The sequence below is a fragment of the Dermacentor silvarum genome, chromosome 3 (genome assembly GCF_013339745.2).
Source record: "Dermacentor silvarum isolate Dsil-2018 chromosome 3, BIME_Dsil_1.4, whole genome shotgun sequence".
NCBI classification, from domain to species: domain Eukaryota; kingdom Metazoa; phylum Arthropoda; class Arachnida; order Ixodida; family Ixodidae; genus Dermacentor; species Dermacentor silvarum.
Window position 1 is genome coordinate 8,407,104 of NC_051156.1, and position 25,741 is coordinate 8,432,844.

General features: G+C 45.0%; 1 protein-coding gene across 1 annotated transcript; it reads right to left on the bottom strand.

The window, feature by feature from the left end:
* Positions 1-3,160: 3,160 nt before the first annotated feature.
* LOC119445305 (F-box/LRR-repeat protein 20) lies at positions 3,161-25,643 on the bottom strand. Its single transcript, XM_037709619.2, has 6 exons — positions 24,699-25,643; positions 18,436-18,607; positions 16,022-16,182; positions 14,142-14,225; positions 7,771-7,885; positions 3,161-4,798 (listed from the first exon to the last, which is right to left on the bottom strand). The coding sequence occupies exons 1-6, from the start codon at positions 25,325-25,327 to the stop codon at positions 4,613-4,615; spliced, it is 1,347 nt and encodes a 448-aa protein (XP_037565547.1). The 5' UTR covers positions 25,328-25,643; the 3' UTR covers positions 3,161-4,612.
* Positions 25,644-25,741: the final 98 nt, after the last annotated feature.

The window sequence follows — 25,741 nt, forward strand, 5'->3', positions numbered from 1 at the left end:
CAATAGGTGCTTGGGGCGCCACATGGGAAATGACCGCCATGGGAGTGGCCCAGACATAACTTCTTTTCCGTGTTTCTTCTTTTTCTTTTTTGGCATCGCTCTTGCCACCGAATGCTTCATTGTGAAGGAGCCATAATTATGCAAACACTCACATCCTTCTCGGTAACTTCGTATTTGTGGGCTTTGACGCTTGACAAGCGCATGATTTCTCGTCGGATCAAATGTACGTTTACTTGTTCCGATTGCGTTCCGTGCATCGTGAATTACCCATGGGAGCGGCCCAGACATCACTTTTTTTCCGTGCTCATGTTATTTTTGATGGGAATTCAGGGCGCAGGCTCCTTTCCCAAGCGTATCACCCCTGAAGGAAGCCGAACGCCAGGCCGGGGCACGCTTGTACCCATTTGAACCAGTGGGTGCTCGGCGGCGGTAGGAATCAAACCCACAACCTCCCGCAGCTCTTCATATCTTCATCTTCCTTCACTATTAACTTCATCTTCCTTTACTATTAATGATGAAAGTGTAAATGATCCTGTGCGCACCTCCACCCGCCGTGGTTGCTCAGTGGCTATGGTGTTGGGCTGCTGAGCACGAGGTCGCGGGATCGAATCCCGGCCACGGCGGCCGCATTTCGATGGCGGCGAAATGCGAAAACACCCGTGTACTTAGATTTAGGTGCACGTTAAAGAACCCCAGGTGGTCCAAATTTCCGGAATCCCCCACTACGGCGTGCCTCATAATCAGATCGTGGTTTTGGCACGTAAAACCGCATAATTTCATTTCATTCCTGTGCGCATCTCCAATGCATTCAATGCACATTTCCATTCTGTCTACGCAAACGATGCTCCCATCTGCCCTGCTTTCAATAATCATTCAGTTTATTCCATTCCCGACATTTCAGCTAATGTTAATGGCATCCTCAATTTGATTTTAAAGTTAGACACAAAAAAATCTGATGGCCCTGATGGTATTCCAAACTCGTTTTTACTTCGTTATTCACAATGGACATCACGCTATCTTGAAATTATATTCAATAAGTCTCTTGAAACCGGAATCGTTCCTACATCCTGGAAGCTTGCAAGAGTAATACCCTTATACAAAACCGGCGACAAGACAGACCTAAGAAATTACAGGCCAATTTATTTAACTTCTCACTCGTGCAAAATGCTGGAACATATTATTTACAAACACATCATCGATTTCCTTGAGTCAAATAATATTCTAACTAATGTTCGCATGGCTTTAGACGTGGTTTCAGCACTATCATGCAATTAACCGAATTCACCCATGACATTGCTTACCAATTAGATCTCGGTAAACAGATTGACGCCATCTTTATAGATTTTTCTAAAGCGTTCGATTCAGTACTTCATTCTCACCTCTTGCAAAAATTAAATGCCGTACTAAAGAATTCCCGTCTGGTCGACTGGATTGCTAGTTTCCTTTCTGACCGGTCTCAATACGTCGACTTCAGTTCCGCAAGGTCATCAATTCTTGAGGTAAGTTCTGGGGTTCCTCAAGGGTCAGTCCTGGGTCTTTTATTGTTTTTAATTTATGCGAACGACCTACCAAGAAATGTTTCTTCCAGCATTCGTCTTTATGCCGACGATTGCGTCTTATACAACGTGATTGATTCTGCGTCTAATCATAAGCTACTAAACGATTCCTTTGCATCCTTCGGTGCTTGGTGCGAAAAATGGAAAATGAACATTAATTTTCAAAAAACCGTTGTTTTGACCTTCACAAAAAGAGCTGCGCCAGTAATTGCGACATATTCCTTGAATGAATCATCTTTAACCAGAGTTCGACAATATAAATACCTTGGCGTAACATTTACTCACAATCTCTCATGGTCTGCACACATTGATCAAACATGTTCTAAGGCATTAAAAAAACTTGGATATTTACGTCGTACTATGCAGAAGGCTCCAAAGGATACTAAACTCTTAATGTATAAAACACTTGTCCACCCCATTATCGATTATGGCGCCACAGTGTGGTCACCCTATAACCAAAACAACATAATCAAACTAGAAGCAGTTCAAAAGAAAGCCGTCCGCTTCATTTTTTGCCGGTATGACCGCTATTTTTCACCATCATCTGCCCTCCCTTCTCTGAACCTAACATTACTTTCTGTGCGTCGTGACGTGGAATCTTTAAAATTTTTGCACAACAGAATTAACACGTTCTATCGTACTTCGAACACAGTTTGCATATCTTTGGCCAAACATTCTTCTACACATAACTTCCACGAGCTGAATCTTTTCCCTTTCTATGCCTGTACAAATACTTTCAAGTACAGCTTCTTTCCCCGCACTATAGAAGTATGGAATTCCTTACCTGGTTGTCTTCGTTCACTCCCGATAAGCGAATTCGAAAATGCTCTTTATGAAAAGCAGCGTGTGCAACTGCTTGAGTTACGTTTCATTTATGCTTTGTGTATGTATTTCAGTGTTTTGCTGCTTTCTGTATTGAAGAAAATAATTTTCCAGTGCTTTACGTGTTCTACTAATATTTGAATTTGCTAATGTTGTAAGATTCTTAGTTCAGTTTCACTTATTTTTTGTTCACCCCTGTATTCACCCACTCCTGCAATAGCCCTGTTATAGGGCTGCAGTATGTACAAATAAATAAATAAATAAATAAATAAATGAATAAATAAATAAATAAATAAATAAATAAATAAGCACTTGGTAGCATCTTAGCTGAGAACAATTATCTGAATTAAAATTGAGAAAGCTCCAGCCATATTGAAAATAAGTTTGAGAAGTGCATCTTTTATTCGTGTAAATAGAGCACTCACTGGTGAGATTTCATTATTGTCTCAGCAAGATAAACTCACATGCATTTGCCACTTAAGCACTGTGTAGACATTATTTGCCATTGGCATCTCTATATTTCAAGCATCTTTTGTGCATATGCGAGTGCATGCACCGAGACACAAAATCTAAGTCACAGACACAGAATGTGCACCAAGCCTTCTCTGAACACAGCCTCATCAAGCACGTTTTCTTATCTATAGAAACCATTCTTGGCTACTCCTACCTATCATGGCCATATAAATTAGGGGGGGGGGGGGGGAATCTAAACTTTTGTTTTTGCTGCATGGTGCGGGAAGTTGATTCAGGTGTTGAAAATGATATTAAACAGACAAATATAAAGCTTCATATGAATATCCAAGTAGTATTTATTTCATCAAAAATTTACATGTTCCTCGCTTGTGGAATGCCTAGCATAGAGATAAAACATGCTAGATTGCTCAAATAAATTTTTATGCTTTCCCAGATGTGCACTTGAGGTCAAGACAGTGCCATAATTTCGTTTTTATTTCTTAAATATTTTTTTGCAAGCAACATAATATGCACACTACCGTACAACATCAGGTAGCGAGGAGGCAGAATCCTAAAAAGAGAGCGAAAAATCAGAAGCCGAAGAAGAAAATAATTTAAGACTGTCTTGCCCTAAAGTACATTCTAGGGATTACAGTAAAACAAATGGGGTGAAAATCCACACAACCTTTGTCCTGCCATGCTTTCCAAGAGCAGGGTGGCAGGCACAAAAAAAAAAAAAAAAGACGGTTGAGAAAACATTTCAAAAAAAGTTTTGGAAGCAGTTTAAAAAGCACTGGGGTTATAAAAGTTGGTGTCCTTGTCACTGGGTTCCTTTCTGCACCTCTGCTGCTTATCTTGATGGGCTTTAAGAAGCTTTCTCCGTTCGATGGTGGTGTTTTCAGCAGCCGGCTCCGGAGGGCAAGGGCACAAGGCTGGCACACATTTCAAGTGTAGCACAGATTTCACTGTACGCTTGCAAGTTTCCCAAATTGCACTTGCAACGGTCTCATGTATCACAGCGAAAAATGATGCATGCTGGTATTTTGAGAACACTGACCAGATGACCGAGTGCATGCCCTCAGCAGCATTTTGTGTACTGCCGCTTCGGGCACCGTGCCAGCAACTGTGGGTCTGAAAGCCGCTGGTACACGGGCAGCAGTCTTTCAGCAAGTTGGGTGGCGAGTTTGTATTTGTTAGGTGGCTGTGGGATCCCTTCTGTCCCTCGGAGGTCAACAAAGCAGCTTGAGAAGAAGTGAAAGACCGTACAGTGAGCGATGGAACGAAAAATGTAGTTTAAGACACAGGAAGACAGTGGCGGGGATTAGAGAACAAATGGGAGTAGCCAATATTTCATTTGACATTAGGAGGGAAAAATGGAGCTGGCCAGGCAACACATTGAGTAGAGCAGATAACCGGTGGACCTTTAGAGTTACAGAATGGTTGCAAGGGAAGTACAGAGAATCAGGGGGTGCGATGAAATTAAGAAATTTGCAGGCACAACTTGGAATCAGCTATCACAAAACAGGGGTAATTGAGGATCGCCAGGATAGGCCTTCGGCCTGCAGTGGACATAAAAATAGACTGCTGCTGCTGCTGATAATGAGGTGCCCCTTCTGCAACCTGATGTTAGTACCAAGAGATGGTGCCAGAAGGGCAGAACTTGAGATAGGGCTTCTCATCGGTTGATGTCATAAATATGATAAGAGCCAAGTGCCCCCCATGTAGTACCTCACATGTCTCAGCGTGCGCGTTGCTGCCAACAATTGGGAACACAGCTGTATTCAGCCTTGAGACTGCTGGTTTTCTAAAGGCGAGGAGAGACCAGGATGCCGCTCCACACACGGCGACGATCCTGCCGAGGACTGCGACGGTGAGTGCTCAAAGGGGACGACCAACTCCCCGTAGTAGTTGTACACCTTGAGCTGCGGGAGCCGCCGGGCCAGCGACTCTAATAATAAATCCACCACCTGGCAAGAAAAATTTTGGCATTAGGCGAAGCAACAGGTGTATAGCCTGGAGTTACAAGTGACACCAAATACAGGCTATACTCACAGACAACTTTCTGATGCAGTGAAAGAAAAGCTACAGGGGTAAAGCGGGCACAAGCAAGAGCACCTTCTGAAGAAAGTCCCACATCTTCAACTGCATTAGTTTAGGCCATGGAAGATAAAACATAAGCACCTTATTCACAACAGCAAAATAAAACACCACTGCGTGTTAAATTTGAATTATATTTTTGCTTTACTCTTCCACGTCTGGGCAAATGCAAAGTTGCCACTAGCAGAAGCTACGCTGCATCAGTATCTGTTCCGAGAAACCAAAAGTGCTGCCAGACTAGTTGATGTGGTAACACGAGTACTAGAAGTTTCATCCTGACAACTTTCTGTTCATTGCCACAAAAAGTTGTCTGCGAGAAAACAGACTGAAAAAGACAAATGTATTTTGCAGTGCTCATGCCAAATAAAGTTATACCTTGGTCTAACTGGTTCTGAGCCAATGGTTTTGTATAACTAGGCAGGAGAGGCAAAAAGTATACAAGCATTGACATTTAAGTGGTTTGGTTTATTGACAGGACAACATATAAGTGTAAACCACTTGTAATGTAAGTTGCTGGAGTCGCGAATATCCGCGCTATAACCAAAACAATAATTTTAAAAGCGTGCACACATGCACAACATGTAGACCAAGTAGCCGTATGTATCCAACAGGCGAAGCATGCAACCAGGATGTTTGAAGTTTTTAAAATTTGCGAACCTTGAAAGATTATTGCCCACGAACTGGCCTTTCCAGACAGTTTTTTGCATGAAACAGACAGAATAACACAGGGAAAAAAAAAAAAAAAAAACATTCACCAACAATTACGACACTCCCTAATCACAGTTCTATGTATACGTGTTTTCATTTTGCGATGGATTAGCTGGCGCCGACAATCTATCACTTGATGGAACAGAGCAAAGTGTGGCGCGACTGCCTTGCTAATCAGGAGATCATGAGAGGCAGTGCAAGGGTGGAGCGTGGGTGTGATTCACAGCAGCCGCTGCAGACAGACTTCTACTCATGCAGTGCTTTATTTCCGTATATGGTATCGGCATCATCAGTAAACAGACGACGCGCGCTACTCTGGAGCCATCTTGTAGCGGTCGTCGCCGCAGAGCTCCTCTTGCGCGGCACTACGCTTTTCTTCTTACGCTTTTGCCATACCTTCCTCTTCCGCTTACTGCCTCATGGTTCCGTTGCACCCTCCTCCTCCGCTTTCCTCCTTACACTCTCTTCGCTTTTGCCGTCTTTCATCCCCCACTGCACTTCGCTGTGCTCATCACATCCTTCACTGTGCTCGTTCGCTCGGTTACGCCGAGGACGCCAACGCTCACCGCAGGAACGGGTGCCTAAGAGCTGCGCTCTAAAATGCAAAAGAGGAAAGTGTGGAGTGCATGATGTTAACAAGCGGCTGGAGCAGAGGCTTCTCTATAGCCTAGGCAACTGTTGCACAACCAAACAGTGCCTTAGGTGCTACCCAGTGTCTGGTTGGGGTCAGCCGCCATGCTGTGCTGTGCAGCTGGCTGCAGCAACATTTTACTGTTGCACTAAGAGCCATTTGCTGAGCCAATAAGGTGAACAATCATCCTCAAGTGCTGGTTTTGCTGGTTTTTATCTTAGTTGTCACATGACACACAGTGGTTTAAGTTTGAGTCACATGTGGTTTATGACACCAATTCCAAAAAAACTTAGGCAGTGCCAGTGCAGCACGGCACAAGCCTTTTATTTTTTTATAGAGTGCCAAGGTGCAGGCCATGTTTTCTGCTTGGCTTAATTGCTCAGTGGTCTGGCACATGCAGCTGCTTTCTCGCTTGAGTGCGAGTTCTAGTGCCTTTCAGTGTATTTCTAAAGCAGTTCAATGGCGCCGCCGTGAAGTACATAGCTTGTTCTGTCTGACAGAGGAGGTAATCAAGCAAATCTGACGAGAGCTGGAAAACACATAGTTTTGCCCCTTGCAAATAATTTCGAAGCATGAAGCACTGGAGGTTATTCCAGCTGTGTTTAAGCGTCGCTCAAGAAGTCGGAGAGCATTTTGGTGACCTCTGGAAGCACACACTGTGTCAGCAAACATCGCGCCGCACGAGCATCATCTGCATGACACTATGCAGCTCAGCTGCACTACATCGCCAGGGCCCAAGCATTATTGTTATTCATACAGTAATGCCCAAAAAGATAGGATATTTTGCATTTGGGTCCTGTGAGCTAATGTGCTCAAAATGTTATTGCTGTGCACAGGTTTATTAAACAACGGTGGCACTTCGTCCACACCATGCTGCAATCGAGAACCACGGTGCAGCAGTGCAAATCTGTTCTGAGAATCGACGGCTGTGGTGCACTGAACAATTGCATGGCAGCTACACCGGTGGCAGCAGTACTAGAAAAGGAGGTGCAGCGCGGGAGAGGGCACCACAGCTGCAAGATCTGGTGGTTTTCATGGCCTTACAACCATAGTGGGGGGGGAAGGGGGGGGGGGGAATAAGCTAAATAAAGCATGCCTCTGTACAGCAACAATGCCCTAAAAATATTCAAGGCCTAATACGGCAAACAAATACGGCAAAAGCGTAGCAAAAGATTAAGGGAGAAGACAACACGGGTGCCGACTTCTTCCGACTAAAGTTTTATCATGCAGGGGTGAAAGAATGTCAGAGGGAAACAAGCTAAATGTAAAAAAAAAACACACACAAACATGCTTATGTCTTTTGCCTCTGCGTAATAAACTTTAGTTTGAAGTGATCGTCCATGTTCTCTGTTCCATTAATCTTTTGTCCTGTTTATTGCACCATTTGCCATATTACGCTGTCATATGAACAAGCCCAGCCAAAAACCATTTTGCATTTCAAAGTCAAGGCCGGCAGGCATAGCGGAAGCCCTGCCTGATGAGGGGGGAAGACCTGCTGCTCACCTCGTTGCACTGTTCCAGGTGGATGTACCGCAGCCGGGGCATGCGTGCCGGTAGCTCGGCCAGGCAGAAGCCATGGATCTTGAACAGGCCTAGCAGAACCAGGTTCACCAGGTTCCTGCACACAACACGAGGTGGGCAAATCTCTTTTAAAGAAGCTCCAGATGGAGTAGACTAGCTGGTAGGTCAAGTGGCAAATAGGCTACCTTTGCCCAAAGCCAAAGCTTGGTATGCGACGATGCAATGCACAAGTGAAAGACCCCCATGTGGTGGTGATGCCTCCTTAAAATTTCAAAAGCTGTTCCCCGTGACATTACAAATGCTGAACTAAAATGACTGAAAACTCGTTTTTCTTTGCAGTTTTCATAGCATTTGTTTAGCTTTGTACACATAGCTATGCCATTTTGATTGTACTTTTTTTTATTTATTTTTATTTATACAATACTGCAGGCCCACATGGGGGCCCAAGCATTATTGTTATTCATACAGTAATGCCCAAAAAGATAGGATATTTTGCATTTGGGTCCTGTGAGCTAATGTGCTCAAAATGTTATTGCTATGCTAGATCGCTGGTCTAGGGCAGTAGTCTCTTGACCATGCATTGCCATCATACTTTATTCCCATCACATAAGCCAGCCACTGTGCACACAAAGTGTGTGCTACAAGAATGTATCACAAGGAATCTTAATATCAACCAGCAGGGAAAATATGTGTGTGCTACTGAGAAATTTTAACAATGGTTGGGGTGGTTAGCTGAGCAAAAGGTTTGGCATGCTACTACAGGTTTAATATATAATAAGTGACCAAAGGACAGGATAAAAAAAAAATTGCGCACATGCATCCACTAGCCACAGGATTCGTCCAGGTTTCCAAAGCAAAAATTCAAGGATATTCCAGGACTTTCCAGGACCTTTCACAGGTTTTTCAAGGGCTCAAAGCGGCATCCAAAGTAGGATTTCCTTACTCCAACGTTTCCAAAAATGACTAGTTTTATTGCACTTACAATAAATAAATGTATATCACAATTACAATAAAAATGTCTAGCCTTGATAACTTCCCAAGATCACAACACAAAATGAATGCTTACAACAGCGGCTGAGATTTCTCCAGTAAAGGCTGGGTAAAGTTCACCAAAAATGTTCAATACATTCAGCATAGGGTTATTGCACTAAAATACAAAGAAATAATTGTATATCCCAATGATGTTAATAATGTCTAGCCTTGATCACTTTGCAAGTTCACAACAATGCCAAAAAAGAAAAGTTCAGGAAATACAATGAATGCTCCCAACAGCTACTCTGACTTCTCCAGTATTAGCTGGGCAAGTTTACCGTACATTTCTGAACCATTCAGTGTAGTCTTGCTACACATCCATTATATTATAACAAATAGATGTATATTGCAATTTTGTAAAACATGTCTTGATCATTTCATAAGTCCGCAACATTAAAAGTTAACACAACGAACACTCAAAACAGCTGCTCAGGCTTCTGCAGTATTAGCTGGGTTGGTTCATCAAACATTTATAAAACATTCAGCATAGGCAATGTCATTATACTTATATTATCATCAATAATATAACCTCCGCCCAAAGACACTGAGCATCAGTGGTAAAGTTGCTCCACTATAGCTCTCTTTAGCTTCACTACGCACGCAAGAGTGGAAGTGGGACAAGGCAGACAGACGGGCGAGGAGTGAAACGGACGATAGTGTGAGGAAAGCAGCATAAACACTGCCAGCCGAGCCAGCACTGAAGCACGGCACGGGTCTCTCGCTCCGTTCGCAGCTTGACACGGTGAAGCCTTTAATTTTTTTCCCTGCAGTTCTGCAAAACGGAACCATGTGTGCTTGCGCTGGCGTACTGTTTCTGAAATGGGGAGCTTGTCAGATCGACGCCAATCTACCACAGAAAGGAGGTCGCAATGTTGATATCAGAGTGCATTGCTCACGAAATTCAAGGATTTTCAAGGAAGGAAAAAAACTTCAGGACTTTTAAGGGCCTTGAAAACGGACTTTGAAAATTCAAGGGTTTTCAAGGATTTCAAAGACCTGTACGCACCCTGGCTTGCCCAAACGCTCAGAGAGAGAGGCAGCAATGAGCAGCAGCATGACATGAACGAAGTGGAAAGTGGAGCTTTATGGCACCGTCAATGACCAAAATGTTATCCGTCTCCATGGTACAGCCAAGAGGGTAGAGATGAATAAAATTTTGGTTACCGACGGTGCCATAAAGCGCCACAATGCAAAATATTGTGTATCTTCTTGTTCAATGCTGTATTTATCCCACCTTATTTATCCCAGTACAGTATAGACCACTTATAACGTAACCACTTATAGTGCAGGACCAGATATAGTGCGGTCTTTTCAGACTCCCGGTAATTTTCCCATAGCACTTCATGTATACACGTATCGCTTATAGTGCAGTTGCGGGAAACGAAATACCAGTTACAGTGCGGCTGCCTGGGAGTACGGAAGTCAGAGGAGACGGCGAACACTCCCCTCAAACGGGCGCCCCAAGGCGTGCTCGAGGAAGAAAGAGAGACGAAGTGGAGGAGAAGGGCACGTGGTGCGAATGAACAGCCAGTGAGGCTGAAACCAGAATCTTGAGTGCGAGTCAACGGCGCACATAGCGAGCGAGGGCCACGAAACTGCCAACGCCGGCCAACGCTCACTTCACGATAACAGCAATAAACTAAACTTCAGGGAGCAGGCGGCGTCGGCAAGGCACGGCGAAGGGCGCACGCAGAGACCGTGGAATGTGAGGGAGGAGGGCGGCAGGGAAGCGAATTTCGCCTCGGCAACTCTGCCGCTTCGGTGGCTCCCCTCGCCCTCCCTCGTAGCTCCCTCACTTTCGACTGTCACCGTGCGCGCCCGCCGCCGTGCAGGCGCCGCCGCTCCAGCCGGCATGGCGCCAGCTGCCCGAAGTTTCTTTTTCTGCCGTTATCCGGAAGCAGGCGTTTGCCGGCGTGGGCAGTTTCATTGGCCAGCCTGGGACAGCGCCGCTGCTTCCCTCTGCACGGTAGCCGCAGCGTGCAAGGTCAACATGTGGCTACGGTAGCATGGCTGAGGCGTCGGCATGTACACGCATGTCCCGGCACAACGCAGAATCGGCGACCTTGCCATTTGAGAGAGGGTGAAATTGCCGCCGCGTTTTTTTTTTGCTTTCTTTTCTTCTGCTTTTTTTTGTTTCGTTCGCACGCGACATTGAGGGGTCTCTCCTAAGCTTTTACTCTATGGCAGTGCCGGAAGCAATGCCGGTCGGAGGCGCCGCCGCGTGAATTATTTCAAATTAATGAGATTCGACTGTAAATTGAATGCAAACGTTCTAGCCGCATTCCTCGACTGTCGCATACGCATGGCGACTCGGTGCACATATTTTGCATATGTGCGGGCCTTGAAAATTGTTGCTTTGGTTATGGTGTGGTACCGCTTATAGTGCGGATATTCGCGACTCCGGCGACTTACGTTATAAGCGGTCTACACTGTATTATGCTTACTGCTATTACAGCAAAACCTCGTTAATTCAAATTTCTTGGGACCGAAGAAAATGTCCGAAATAACAGAATGTTGAATTATGGGTATCCAGAAAATGTTGATGGGTATCCAGAAAAAAATGCTTACTATGTCAACACGCTTTCATTTAGTGAATGAATGAGCAAATCCTGTTGCTATTTTGCATGAAAGCATTGCAGAAGCTGCAATTATCATCGTCTCGTGACTTACTGGCTCTTGCAGCGGCAATCGAGGCCTCGCGACTTCCTTCGCAGGACGGCCACGGCACATGCCTTCACTTGCGACACGCTTTGCACTACCGCGCACACATCCTGGTTATTTTTTTGCCAGTGAGCTGATTGCCAACAGATCGTCTGTCCAATGTAATGTAGCTGGTGCTCTTCATCCTCAACAGTTTTGTACCGAGTTAGAACGAAACTACCTTTCACTGGCACAACTGCGGACAAAACCACGGTCGCTATCGTCACGATCACGGATGGCGACTATGCAGTTTTTTAAGCATGCAACCGACACGCGTACCACGTCAAAACAAAACTACTGCTCGCTGCAACCACTGCGGAAGAAACCGCGGCCGCTATCGACACAATCATGGATGGCGACCACGCAATTATGAAAGCACGCGGCCAAAGTGGTGTTTGCACGGCAGTAAACACAAGAATAGAAGCTTTAAAGGCACAAATAGGCACGAAGTGTTCCAGCATTGCTGTCATTAACGTATGATTTCCGCTCATGCGGAATCTGCCGCTTTATGTCAGTTGAACACAGTCCTGTTTTTGCTATTTTGTGTCGCACATTTGCGGCGCTCCTTGCTCGCCGAGCTCTGAAAGTTGTCCGAATTAACCAATGTGCAGCCAAATATGTCCGAATTAACGAGTTTGATTGTATTGAATGTAATGCATATGCCTGCCGGGATCAGAGGACAAGTCCAAATTATCTGATTTTCCGAATTAACGAGGGTCGAATTAACAAGGTTTTACTGTAGTATTATGTAATGCCTTTATTAATTACATTGGCTTAGCTAGCTAACGCTGCCCAAATGGGAAATAGAAAAAATGTCTGCCGGTCAAGCACTCAGCACATGGCTTTTTTTCTTAAATGACAACTCTTGCGAGTGCTAATACGAAGACAGTGTCGAGGATGAAGTCTTTCTGCACACCAGGCAAATGACCAGCTCTCAAAGTTTTTTCACTCCAGCGCATGCAAATGCAGGATTCTGTTTGTTTCCTTCCTTCTCTGTTTCCCTCCGTTTGTTTCCATCCTGTTTGTTTTCTTCCTGCTGTCGCAGATTCATGCGCCATCTAGGATCTGGACTGTACATTACAGGCAGACTATTGTCAAGATGTAGCAACGAAAAACAGTAGCAAAAACTGTTAATCACAAAATTAACTCTTTATTGGGTGAACCTGTGTCCAAAAAGACAGGTTACACTCAAAGCACAATGATAGCGCAGTGGGCGATCAGCAAAACTCTGATCTGCAAGTCAAGCGAGTCTTTATACAAGACTCGTCGAAGATTCCAGCGTAATTGCTGGTGCCTGCGTGCCTTTCAGAAAGTACTACGCAATTCGTGTTGCGCATACAATCTGACTACACTAAGTTCGACGAGAACATACACGACAGATAGAAACAGCAATAAAATATGAGTAAGTCCCAAATCATGCAGGCGTGTCTTGCGCTGAGCGATAACCTTGAGTTAGCGGGTGAAATACAGTCCTAGGAAATAGGTTAAAAAAGTACACTTGGCAATTTTTTAATTAATTTTTCGTATGCATCCATCTGCTGCTGTATAAATGAGTCTGCAGCCAACATGGAATGCCTGAACTATAATGTGTCAGTGGGACTGTCACATAATATATCACACCCCTACGTGAACTCCAAGGGTCTGGAGGCATGTGCTATACAAAACACCACTATTGTAGCAGCACCCTCCGGCGAGAGGACGCGCTACAAATTTCTTGAAATAATAACATGTAACACAACATCATTCAAGAAACCTAGAACTACTTTGGAGTCAAAAAATGGTTCCGCACCAAGAAACATCAGTGGATGGAGAGGGATATGCTGGCAGTATGCTGGAGGAAAGTGTTCCTTTCGGCTTCTGCTTCCGGACACTCCATGGGGACGTGGAGGATGGTCAGCCTCTCACAATATCTACCACAGGTTCGTTACCAGTCATTGTGGGTGCCATACGTGTGTCCTATGCTGAACCACTGGGTAGGTGGTCAATGGACCTCTGTGACACCAACTTGAATCACTGGGCATGTACCACAGGGTATGTGCTTCCCTTGAATGAATAAAAAATAAAAAATTTATCCAGTGCTTGGCAGAATCAAACTTGCAGCATAGACATTCGGACAATCGTGTCTGGATATATATTCACACACGCACCAGGTGTGAACTTGGTGCCGCCGCTAGATGACACACCCTGTCCGGAGCGAAGCGCGAGAGAGGAGCTTGGCTGCACACACATCATACATGACGTGTCTGTGCAGTGGCAATACGATGTGTCCTAACCACGGTGTAAGATATTTGAGGTGAGGACACTCGCGAGACGCGATCGACCAGATAAAGTAGCAACGGCGCGCGCTGATCGGCCCAGTGACGGCAGCGGATACCTATCGATGGGACGACCCAACTTCAAGGCAGAAAAGGTTTTTATTGGTTTATAATAAATAACAAATTTAATCATTCACTTACTCGCTCGCACTTATAAACATGATAAATGTTTGCTTAGCACATACAAATGTCTACCTTTCTCTTCACCCAGTGCCTTTGGCAGTGCTGTCCTTCAGCTTAACGTTAGCTGTACAAGACTCTACATGTAACTACAGAACCTGCCGGACAGAGAGATGCCTCACTCACTGGCAGTTGGCCACGATGGAAGCCAGGCCATTCTCAGTGATGTCCCAGCACCAAGGGAGCTCGAGTGTGTGCAGTTGTGGGCACCTGCACGTAACACACACGGACTGCTGGAGCACAACATGGGCACACATGCATGGGAGTGTCAGTAAGGGGGGTTTCAGATTGGCATCTTTCTTGGAGTGCCAGGACGCCTGGAGGATGTGCCTGGTGACCAGCATCCACAATGGTTTAACCTCTACCAGCATAGCAAGTAAAATGTGGTTCTATCTCTATTATTACAAAATATTTTTTTTATTAGCACGTAAGTGCTTGCACTAGGATGCACAGTTACACCGAATGTGAACAGTACCATCAGGTTGTTAAATTTGGAGGACACAGAAGGAGTGCTGTGCTCTGCTTTTATGTGAATGTTTGTTTTCTTCAATTACTAGTTATAAGTGAACAAAGATGATATGCGAGTTATATCAGGGGCATTTTATAAAGATTTGATTTCAAAGTAAGCTTTATTTTCCCAACCAGGTCCATTTTCCAGCTCAAGCCACTTTCAAAACAAGCCGAACTTTCCATATCCTGGCATAAACATGGGGTCCCAGTGCCCCTTAAAAGAAACTCGCAGAGACGGCACGAAACTTCCCTCTAAGTAGTACTGCAGAAAAACTGTGGCAGTGCAAAAAACAATGCATACCACATCACCATGGCACTGGCAACGGAAGTGTCACGCAGGCCATGAAATTGCCAATATACTTTGGACACACACATGTGCCCAGTAGTAGGAACACACTTTTGTAGAACATCTTAAAGCATCCATCCTGCACAAATTACACCTCTGCTTTTTGTTGTCATTCACACAGACTGACAGAGATTAGTTAATTCAGGTTTAATGGCGCAAAAGCGACCTAGGCCATGTTGCGTCAGCCACAAGGTATTAAGAAATTAAATGTTTATGCAACGAAAGCTGCGTTACCTAATATTCTATGTAAAAAAAACGGCTTCATCTAAAAACTCCAACAAGTCAGTGAATGACCCTAGCAGATATAGGTTTCAGCATGTTCATACTAAATGGCATGACAAAACTATGAGAAATGACAGGAACAGTCTGTGTTCTGTGCTCACTCTTTTAGTGCAAGGAAACAACAAATTTCCCAGATTTACATTCTTTTCCAGCATGTGTTGCATCACTGCTGTAAACTAGTTGAAAATTGTAAGCTGTTAATTTGGCTCAATCATTAACTTGGTTCAAGCCTGTGCTGAACACGATTTGAAGAGATTTAAAGATGCTTCCACTCTCCAGGAATGCTTCTCCAGCTTTGAGAACAGCTATTTGCACGAATACAACGCAAGCTTTTTTTCCATAATTTCTGGCCTCGGAACATGCCTCACATTATATTCAGGTTTGTCACACGAATATAATACATTTTAAAAATCTTTTCTGATGCTTCAAACTGCAGTGAACTAAACTGCTAGGCACCACCACGATAACTATTGCATATGGAACTGTCTTCAAATACACACAACCTAACACAGCTTTGCCATGTTCGATTGTGTCTGTGGGCACTTTTGAAGTGCTCCCTATCCATTAACCTTGATGGCACTGAGTACGACACCATGCTTGCTGACAGTGGCAAAAACATAAGCAGTGACAACGAGTAAATTGTGCATGCACTTGTCCTTTCACTGTATTTTACGACAGAAGCTTCCTGTTCTCTTCTGCGTCATTTCCTGTTTCTTGTGGTAACACTTTGCATTATAATCGTAATATATATTTCTTTCCTTTTCGGAGGGATTGAAAGTCCCCCCTTGTGTGACATCCATGGTCGCATTATTCATGTGCAAATACGCTGCGGCAGATCCTCAAGCAAGGCATGCGGAGACACACGCACCCTCGGACAAGAAGGGCGAGTGCCTCGTCGTCCAACGCAAGACTGTCCAACTCGAGGCGGATGAGATTCGCCAGGTTCTGGTTCTCAAACATGCGGCCAAGTGCACGCGCTGTCAGTCGTGGCCCCCGCCGAAGCTTCAGCTGACGGAGCTCACGTAGGCCCTGCAATAAGGAGCAAAGGAATATAAATAATGAACACTGTGTAAACAAAATCAGCAGGTATACATCTAGCTAAACTACTGGCTTGTTTACACTCGAACCTTGCACAGAAAGTGGACAAAATTAACAATTCCTTTTAGAGTGCAGCTCTTAAGAGCCCGTTCCTGCGTTGAGCGTCGGTGTGCATCAGTGGCGCAACCGAGTGCATGAGCACAGCAAAAGAGCGAACACGGAGAGCAACAGGGGATGTAAAAAATGTTGCAGTTTCGCTCGAAAGGCGAAGCATCAATTGCGATAGCAAATTAGTAGAGAGCTATTCGGAGTAGGGATAGTAGTTTTATCGGCTGCATAAACTTGGACACATTCGCTTGCTAACTGAATTAACAAGCGTGGTGTCAGCGCGCACAAGCAAACATGAATAGATCACACTGAATGACCGCAGACAATGACTATCAAAACACTGGCAGCAACCACAGCCACCGCAGCGAGCGAAGGTTCGTGTGGTCTATCGCTTCAACGGAAACTGAGCAGCGAATGCACAGCGCATACAAAGGTCAGAGCCGTGTGGAGATTGCTTTTAAGAGACAGTGCGGGCGACCGCCGCCACCGGGCAAAGTACAAGCACAGTTTTTGGCAGAGTAGAAGCTGCACTGCCGAAGCAATTCCACTGTGTATGTCGACAAACTTCCCTTCCCACTGCAGTTTTCTCAAGTTGAAGTTCCCTGAGTGACCGGCTTGGAAATGTACAGAGTTAAAGTGTCACCAACGTTTGAGTATTCTTTTTCAGAATGTTACAGAAGAGAGAAGCCACAGGATATACTTAAAGGTTGTGTAGTGCCGGCCAAGGTGGATAGCGCTGGCAGCAAGGTCGAGTTTAGGCATTGCCGCCAGTGCTAACTACCTTGGCTTGGCGTAGGCATTGCACATCTACACTACAAGAGATAATAAGAAATAATTCAATTGAGTACAAAGTGCATGCGCAAAAAGGCACTCAAGCTGTGAAACGAAAAGCATTCTGCATGGTAAGTCTGATCAGACAGCATTAAGGTGCAATGACTTCACTAATCTGACATCAATATTTCAGCAAAATTCAAACAGCTATACCATATGCAACAGCAAACAGCAATCCTCACCCCTGGCCTACTTCTTTTCTAACATTTCCCAAGCAATCCCAATATTGAAGATGTCCTCGGGCTAAAAGAATAAAGCTGTTAAAGAAGCACTTGCCTATAATCATTCTGATAAAGCACAGTGCAATTTAGGCCCCTTACAAATGAGGAGAGGACAAAACCTTGTACAACAAATCAACTAACAGTTTTGCATGAAGCAACTAGCAACAGTTCAACATGGCGCGAAGCCACGTATAAAACAGATTAAAAACATGAACTGCAGGTCAGTTGGTGCAACGATTTAACGGGCCACATAAAACCGGCAACATCAGTCCTTGCAAGCCTCAGCAGCTTTAACACACAACACGATGCACTACAGTTGTGCTAGAGCAACACGGTCAAGAATCGACAAACAGTAGAAGCAGCAAGCAACATTCAGAACCTGAGCAAAATGCCTTTAACCTGCATGCTGCATTGGGCACAAACCGAAACAAAAGATGGGTAGGCCGTGACCAACTTCGTCACTTATCCGTGCAACAAACACCACGATGACACAAGCAAGCGTGAGAACAAGAAATTTCCCGTTGCACACCAGCGATACATTGCTTCCATTTCTCTCACTGATGAAGCCTCGATGGGGAATGATTGGAACTGTGTTGCCAGCAAGTTTTTTACGGGTATTTGAGCACCCCACCGTGCAATGATTGTTCTTCGACATGCCTTGAAGCTTTGGCTGCCACAAACATGCGACGGGTGTTGCTTATTTCATTCTGAAAGCGTGCGAGCAATGACGCAGAAAATTGTGGCAGACGGCTGCCTCACTTCCCAAGCACACTTAGCAAGGCCATCAACAGCGGCGCGTCCGTCGGCGTGCACTACGCGTATAGTTGCAACTCTGAGGCACCTGCCTTGCATTGCCGCATGTGAAATTTGTATTGTTTATTCAGGCAGTATGAGAGACAGAGAGAGAAGAATATTTAATGAGGAAAGGTATGAATATTTTATATGCTAAGCAGACACTTGCCTTCACTCATGCAGAACGACCTTTAGTGGTTTGACCCAGAAACTTCTCGCCCTATATTTAAACAAGCCCACATAACACGAAATCTTCTTTTTTTTTATGTGAAGAAAAAAGAAAACTTCTGGCCTGGATGCAGGCAAGGCTGGCGTCCGAGAGGTTCTCGGCATAGCTAACACCCAAGGTACGTAGCCGCTTGCAGATGCGCAGAGCCTCAAACGAAGCGTCCGTCAACTCCTCCCCATCCAGCTCCAACGAGATGAGTTGGGGTCCCAGGCGCTGGCCCAGCTCGCATACCGCCCTGCATCCAGCCGAGGCAAAGGGCAAGTCTTAGGGCTCGGTCACAACGGCGACTGATACAGGTTGAATGACCAACGATGACTGGTGACTATGAAGTGACTTGAGGTGACCAATGTTCATTCACACAGGCAATTGTGACCTGCCTATCACCGCACCTATATGTCTCGCAATTGATGATGTTCACGTCTGCTCCCACAACCATCGCCAATGTAAAATGACCAGACATCCTGCTCCTCCATCACCAATTGGTTTAGTAGGTTTGCAATTGCAGTTGCAAGACTAAAAAATCGAGCAGCAAGCGAATGACCCAAAATGATCGCTTTTCAGCCAAAATGACTACTTGCGAATAGTTGCGAGCAGTCAATTTGTGACCAACTTGGTCCCGCAAACCTCTGAAAGACACCGGCGTGAATGAGCCCTTGGTACAGGAAGGGCAGCGAACAGATCGCTGGCAGTTTATTTGTGGTTCCTCAGGCAAAATGACAGCATAAGATATAGTACAAATAATACATGTGCCCAGAATTGTCACCACAAAGAAAAAGACAGGCAACAGAAGGCTGCTATCAACCATGTATCATCAGCCTAGTTTATGGGTGTGTTTCAATTCTGAACAGCAGTGGAGACAGTCTTCATTAGAATAGTAAGGTGTTGGGCTAGTTGGTTTGACAAGATTTTGCAAAGGGAAGCACAGAAGTGTTGTGGAAGAAGAGTCTTTCCTGTCCTGGTTTTCTATTTCCACAACAATTTTGCGCTCTCCTTTGCAAAAACAGTCTACATTGACAGATAAGAAGACAGATGTGAGCCCAAGTAAAGGAACGCATCTGGGACTGTCTGGAAGACATCTCTGCGATCTGACTCCACTTTGCATCGACAAGAAAAGGCTAAGAAAAGGATATATCGCTAAACATAGTGTGCTATCGCTGCACATATCATTGCACTTTCAGAGTGCAAACCTACGAAAAAACAATGTAGCTTACATTGTGCACATAAGAAAGCGTGACTACATTATCCTGTGAGCAGAGGAACTTCCTGTGAAGTTTCCAGGCTTTCTGCTTAGCCGCCATCTTGTTGGATAGCAAAGTAGCCTGCATTGTTTTTTACGTCGATGCTGTCTTCTTCGTGAAGCTGCCTCTTTTGCTGCCCCCCCCCATCGTAAGAATTGGAATAAGACTCAAGATGGCTACTGTTTGCTTAGCTGTCTATTTGGCCATCTACAATGAGTGCCAGAATACAGCCTATGATAACAAGGTCTAGTGGTAAAGACATTTCAATTCGGTCCTATAGAATGCAGGTTGAAATCTCATTATTGCTATGACTATTTCAGGTTTGTAATATACGTAGTCATCATCACATCAGCAGAAACTATGCAATGCATCTCTCATACTGCTGCATGAGAGACACATTACATCTCATTCACACTGCTATACGAAGTGGTGAGGAAGTGCGAGCAGGAATGTGGTAGCACGTGTCATCCAGCTAGAGAACATCTCATTGTTTTATCTTTGTCCAATGGCTAATCCAGCAATATGACATTGCTTCAGATTCAACTCAACCATTCTGTGCTCTAGAATAAACCAAGAATATTTTCCATTGTGAGGCTTCTAGTACACATGGCCTTCAAACAGTGGCGCACCGACGGGGGGGGATTCGGGGGTTGGAAACCCCCCTGAGGCCGACTTAACACCCCCTTTTGTTTAACCCCTTTTCTTTCCTTACGCATTTGAGTACTGCAACTAAGATGTAAGACGCGCAATCGTCTGCACACTCGCAAAAAGCGCATTTTTTTTACAATTTCCCGTGAAGAAATCGAAATTAGTGCTGTTTAGATGGTATTGGCAAACTGTCAACCCCCCCCTGGCAGAGATCCTGGGTGCGCTACTGCCTTCAAAACAGATGACCCGTCAGCGCAACAACTAGACAGGGACGAAAAAGAGACGATCACAGGCTCTGCGTAATGAAAGGCGAAGAAAGAGCCCCGAGGAACTCGCCCAAACAACGAGTAGGTGCAAATACGTAGTCATTCCGTACCTGCATTTGATTTCGCAACGTATCAAGAAGATTGGCATTAGGTACAATGTGAATATTGTTTCATCTTCAAGAAGGAAACTTGGCAACATGTGTGCTTCTATTAAGAGAAGGGCTGAAGGTGGGACTGTGCGTCAAAACGCTGGCTGTTTTATAAAGCACAATTCCACGTTTACACCCTATTGGTACTGGCATTGTGTACCAAGTTCCATTTCCTTGTGGTAAAGTCTACATTGGCCAGACCGGGCGGTGCATCAGCGTACGCCTCAAAGAACATCACTCTTTGTTAACGGGTACACTCAGGTCTCACCTATCTAGCCACTGTGGCACTTGTGGTTGCGCATCACTTTTCGATAGCACCACTATTGTTAAGAGGCACAGAGAGCAGCGGACGCACGAGAAAGCCGAGGCTTTTCACATCCATAAGCATGCGCACGAATGTGGAAGTCAGCCCTCCATCACTCTAACACAGGATGAATTTAACTTTTTAAATCAGGTGTAATCGTGCATGAGCTGTATAGTGCTGCTATGCAACATGTTGGTATTAGTTTTTGGTTTGCCTGCTTTGGGTGCTTCTGTGTTGTATATATTGTCCACGTGTGTGCATTAAAGTTTCAGTTGATAGACAGTGCCTGTAATCATCTCGTCTTTTCTGTCTGTGTCCGGCTGTTGCGCGGACAGATCACGAACACATTCCAACTCAGCCAGTTCTTGCTACTTTGAAATACACACTGACTATTGAGATAATCAAGCTTTTGAGAAGATGAATACAAGTGTAGAACCTACATGGGACTAAAGATGACAAGGGGCATGTGGACAACAGCTTCTAGTTGGAGAAAATTTTTCTTTCAGCTATTCAGAGGGCAGTATAACCTTTAATATTTTGACATATTCCACAGGCTATGCAGCTCGGCTACATCATTCTCCCACCATTATGCCGTTATCTACTCGAATTAACTGCTTTAAGTATTCGTACTTCCCTATAACAATCGCAGATAGGAACAACCTCGGCAAGAACATCGTAACAGAGGACTTATTTGAAAAGCACCAAACTAAATTATTTTTTGTTTCTATAATGATTTTTTTGTAATAATGCCTTGTCTTGCACTTATTTTGTGTCCGTTTGTTTTATGTGACAAGATGTTCATCTATCCTGCTACGATCTTGACAGAAGATCGCAGTAAACATAAACAAATTTTTAAAAAGTGGTGGCACCACGATTGGAAGAGAGACAGCAAAGCAAACTCAGACAAAAGCATTCCGAAAACCATCTGAAGTAGCATCTCCATTAAGGCTGCCTCCCTCTGCAATTCAAAAGTACGAATCATTCCCACCTTGGTGGTATAAGCATGTGCGCAGAGTAGCCCCTTAATTGCATTGCATGGTCACCCTTATGAGGCATTATTGATTAAGAATGGATGCCTAGTATTGAAATCATTTAGCACACACTCCCAAAGGGTCAGTCAATAGGCTGGAGCCGGGGCAACAGATGCGAGTTGCACTCGCAAGAATTGTCTGTGCATTAAAGGCACCCAAAAACACTTTTCCAACTGATCATATAATGAAATCACTATTAAATTATGTCGCTTCACGAAACTCCTGCTACAAAAATTTTTCACATCCTTCCAGTACAAGCAAGTTAGTCGTAGTTATCGGAGCTATGAGCGGCTTTCTCTCCCCATTCATTTCCACTAGCACGCTTGAAGCTACACAGAGGAGACAACAAGGAAACAATACCCCAATGGGCCTGCCCAAAGGTTAACGCGAGACAGCTTGAGGCGGCACCTCGTAGTGACCGCGGTATCTACACTACGCGTTTCATCTCGAAGGCCACGTGCAGAAGACGCAGCAACGCGCAACTGTCGCGTCTAGACCACTACTGCAAATATGACATGGTTTCTCCGTCTTTTTCAGACCACAGACATGTATATATTGTTCATTTATTTAACTCAAATGTGCAATAATTGTATAACTGAGAATGTTCTCACAATTGCAAAGCCAGCTAACAGCTGTTGTGAGTCCTGCTGCTTGCGATCACGCTGCATGACGGCATATCAAAAGCAAGAGCGAGCAATTTCTCAGTGCTTTCAACACGAGACTGCAAATTCCCTGCTGCATGTAATGCAATAATAGTATTTGGCTCACATGTTTACAGGAGCCTCATGAACAGATCGTCAACGCTTTCTTACTATATTCAAAAAGTGTTTCAGGGCCCCTTAAGGGGGACTAACTGTAGGGCTATTTGGTCTTGCATAGCTGATGAAGGAAATTAGCGACAACAAAGAAATGGTAGCCTTAACTGTAGTTGACATCTATGTAATGTGAAGCATTCATGATTTAGAACTGTTGTATGAATAATGTAACTGTTATGTAGAGGTGGGGCTGCGACTGAGATAGCAAACAGTTATGTAGAGATTATATGCTGTAGTGTTTATATTTATAATAAGTAAAACAATGTTTCTAATGGCAGGATATAAAATCTAGAACCCATAGCACACACTCAGTCGCCCCTGTGGCACATAATTTTAGACTGTTACTGTCAACAGGATTGGCTCGTGAAAATAGTGAGATAGGCTGCACTATCACCGGGACCCGTCCATAAAAGCAGCGAGATACCCTGCCCGCCCACAATAATGTGGCTGCACTCGGAAAAGAATGCTTCGAATTAAAAGGCGCATGTACAGGAAATCGAGATGAGGGCAAGCACTTCTGTTCGTTGCCTCCCCTTCTTGTGTGCCACTATTTTTTTTAGACTTTTGCCTGTGCACTACGTGTATGTTTTGGCAATCAACCCCTCAGACATTTGCAAATAACTTGTATACCTTTGGCTACACCTGAGTGGCGATTTTGTAGCGATGCCTTCCAATCGCTTCTATTCCATTCATAGCATCCACTGTACACGGCCAGCTGATACTATTGATAATGCTGCCCGAGTGTGGCTCTGACCACTCACGGAACACAAAAACAAATAGCATCTAAAAAGGCACCGCTACAGAATCACGGCCTCACACATGTACGTCTTTTGTGCAATGCTCCGATATGAGCTAGACATCAAAGATCAATGAACAGTATTAAGGGAAAGAAGTAAAATAACCAAAGTAATTAAAATTTCAGAATGATCACTACAAATTCTAAAATAAAGGTGTCTTCAACAAAATGGTTACAATGTGTTGTTACACTGCTTGAATGCTAATTGCATTAACATCAACAGTGATCGTTAGATGGGTTCTGCCGGGGTCTTTATCAGCCATTACATTACAATTACATTGCAGTCACCTGGACAACAAATCAAAACTACAGTTTTGTGCTTTGCTGCAGAACGACTTATCCACTGGGCAATCATTTGGTGATCAAAAGTAGAAAAAGAAAGATCAATTTAAACTAATTGAAAGTTACGGCTACACAGTTAGAACAGTTTGCCCACGAATTAAGGAACTGCGCAACATAAAATGTGAGAACCAACAATTAAATTTGGCTGCAGTACCATTGAATTGACATAAGAGATTTTTCTATGCAACAGTGTTCGGAAACAAGACTTTTCATACAGTCGATTATAATGTATTGCATTACACAGGAAATAATCAGTCACCAAGCAGATGAAATGCCACAATAACAAAAGCAGAGTAAATAACGCTCTCGCAAAATATGCATATGCACAGTGAGAAACTGTTTTTAGCAGCCAGCAACTTAACACCATAAACGTTGAATAGCTACTAGCTGCAGCAGCTCACTTTTATATTCTGCCGAGGCCGCAGGTTGGCCAAATCGTACAGGGGATGACACTATCCAAGGAAGTGTCAACCAGCAGGTGAGGCATCAAGCAACGAAGCAATGCAGAATTGCGCACTATATGGGGCCGACACTGAAAACAGCTGAAGAGACATATGACGTAATGATCGTGCGAGGAACTGCTGGTGTATGCGATGCTCTTCGCCCACATACGCATTACCAGTGCTCAGTGACATGCATAATCTATGACCAAGTACATGTCACCACGCGCGAATACTTTTTTTTTGCTCATGTGCGTCAGCACAGGTACGTCGTCTTGCACCGGTAGGCGCGCATACCTGTCCGTTATACTGGGAATGCCGTCGGCATTGAGGAACCTTAGGTGCGGGCAGCCGCGCGCCAACGCCACGATGCCCTCGTCGGTGACCAAGCCGCAGTGCGAGATGTTGAGGCTCACGAAGTAGGGTAACCGGCACAGCGCCGTCACAGCCGCGTCGTCCATGGCCTTGCAGCCTTCGACGTTGAGGTGCGAAAGCTCCGTGCATGCATCGACGAGCGCCGACACCGCAGCACAGTTCACGCCCACCGAGAAACCAACGTCGAGGAGCCGCAGCCTGCGCACCGCGAACGAGCGCGCTGCTAGCTCGAGCACGTGCGGCGATGCGCGCATTGTCAGGTCTTCAAGCAGCGGCGCCCGATCCAGGAGGGACCCGAAGCTCGACGCGTCGCAGTCACCGTCGACTTCGACGCGCTTCCACAGCGACGGATCGTACGCGAGCCGGCGGAAGGAATTAGACACGCGTGCGACGACAGTGAGCTCACAGTGAGTCAAGTAAGAGAGCACTTGTAGCTGAAGCTCGAACGGCAAGTCCTCGAACTCGATGCCGAGGTGGGTGGAGCTGTCCGCCGATTCCATAGATTCGACATCACTGCCGCTGATACCACCGCTGTGCACTTCTCCGTTCATCGTGTCAGCAATTCCTTTGAGTCATCACTCCCGAAAATCACGGCAAGCACTTCCGAGGCGTGAACTAAAGGGACGTGTATGTCGAAGGTAAGCCACCCCAGTACATGTAGTCCGTCGGACCGTCACTTTCCTGCAACTATGCTACAGCTGATCGACTCTATTTGGCGACTTTGGTCGACGACGGGCGTGCTGTGGCAACGATGTGTCGTTCCCTGGGTCTAAATAAGAACTGACGATGTTGCAAGACCGCCAAAGATCAAAGAACTGCGACATAAATAAATTGTCACGTGCTTTCTGGCGTAACTTGGCACGGGCGCGGGCTCCGCTAGCGTTCCGCTAGTGCTGTTGGTGCAGTGCAAGGCGCGAGCCTGATCACGTCGCACCTCTCTGAGGCTGCGTCGGCTGCGTAGGATC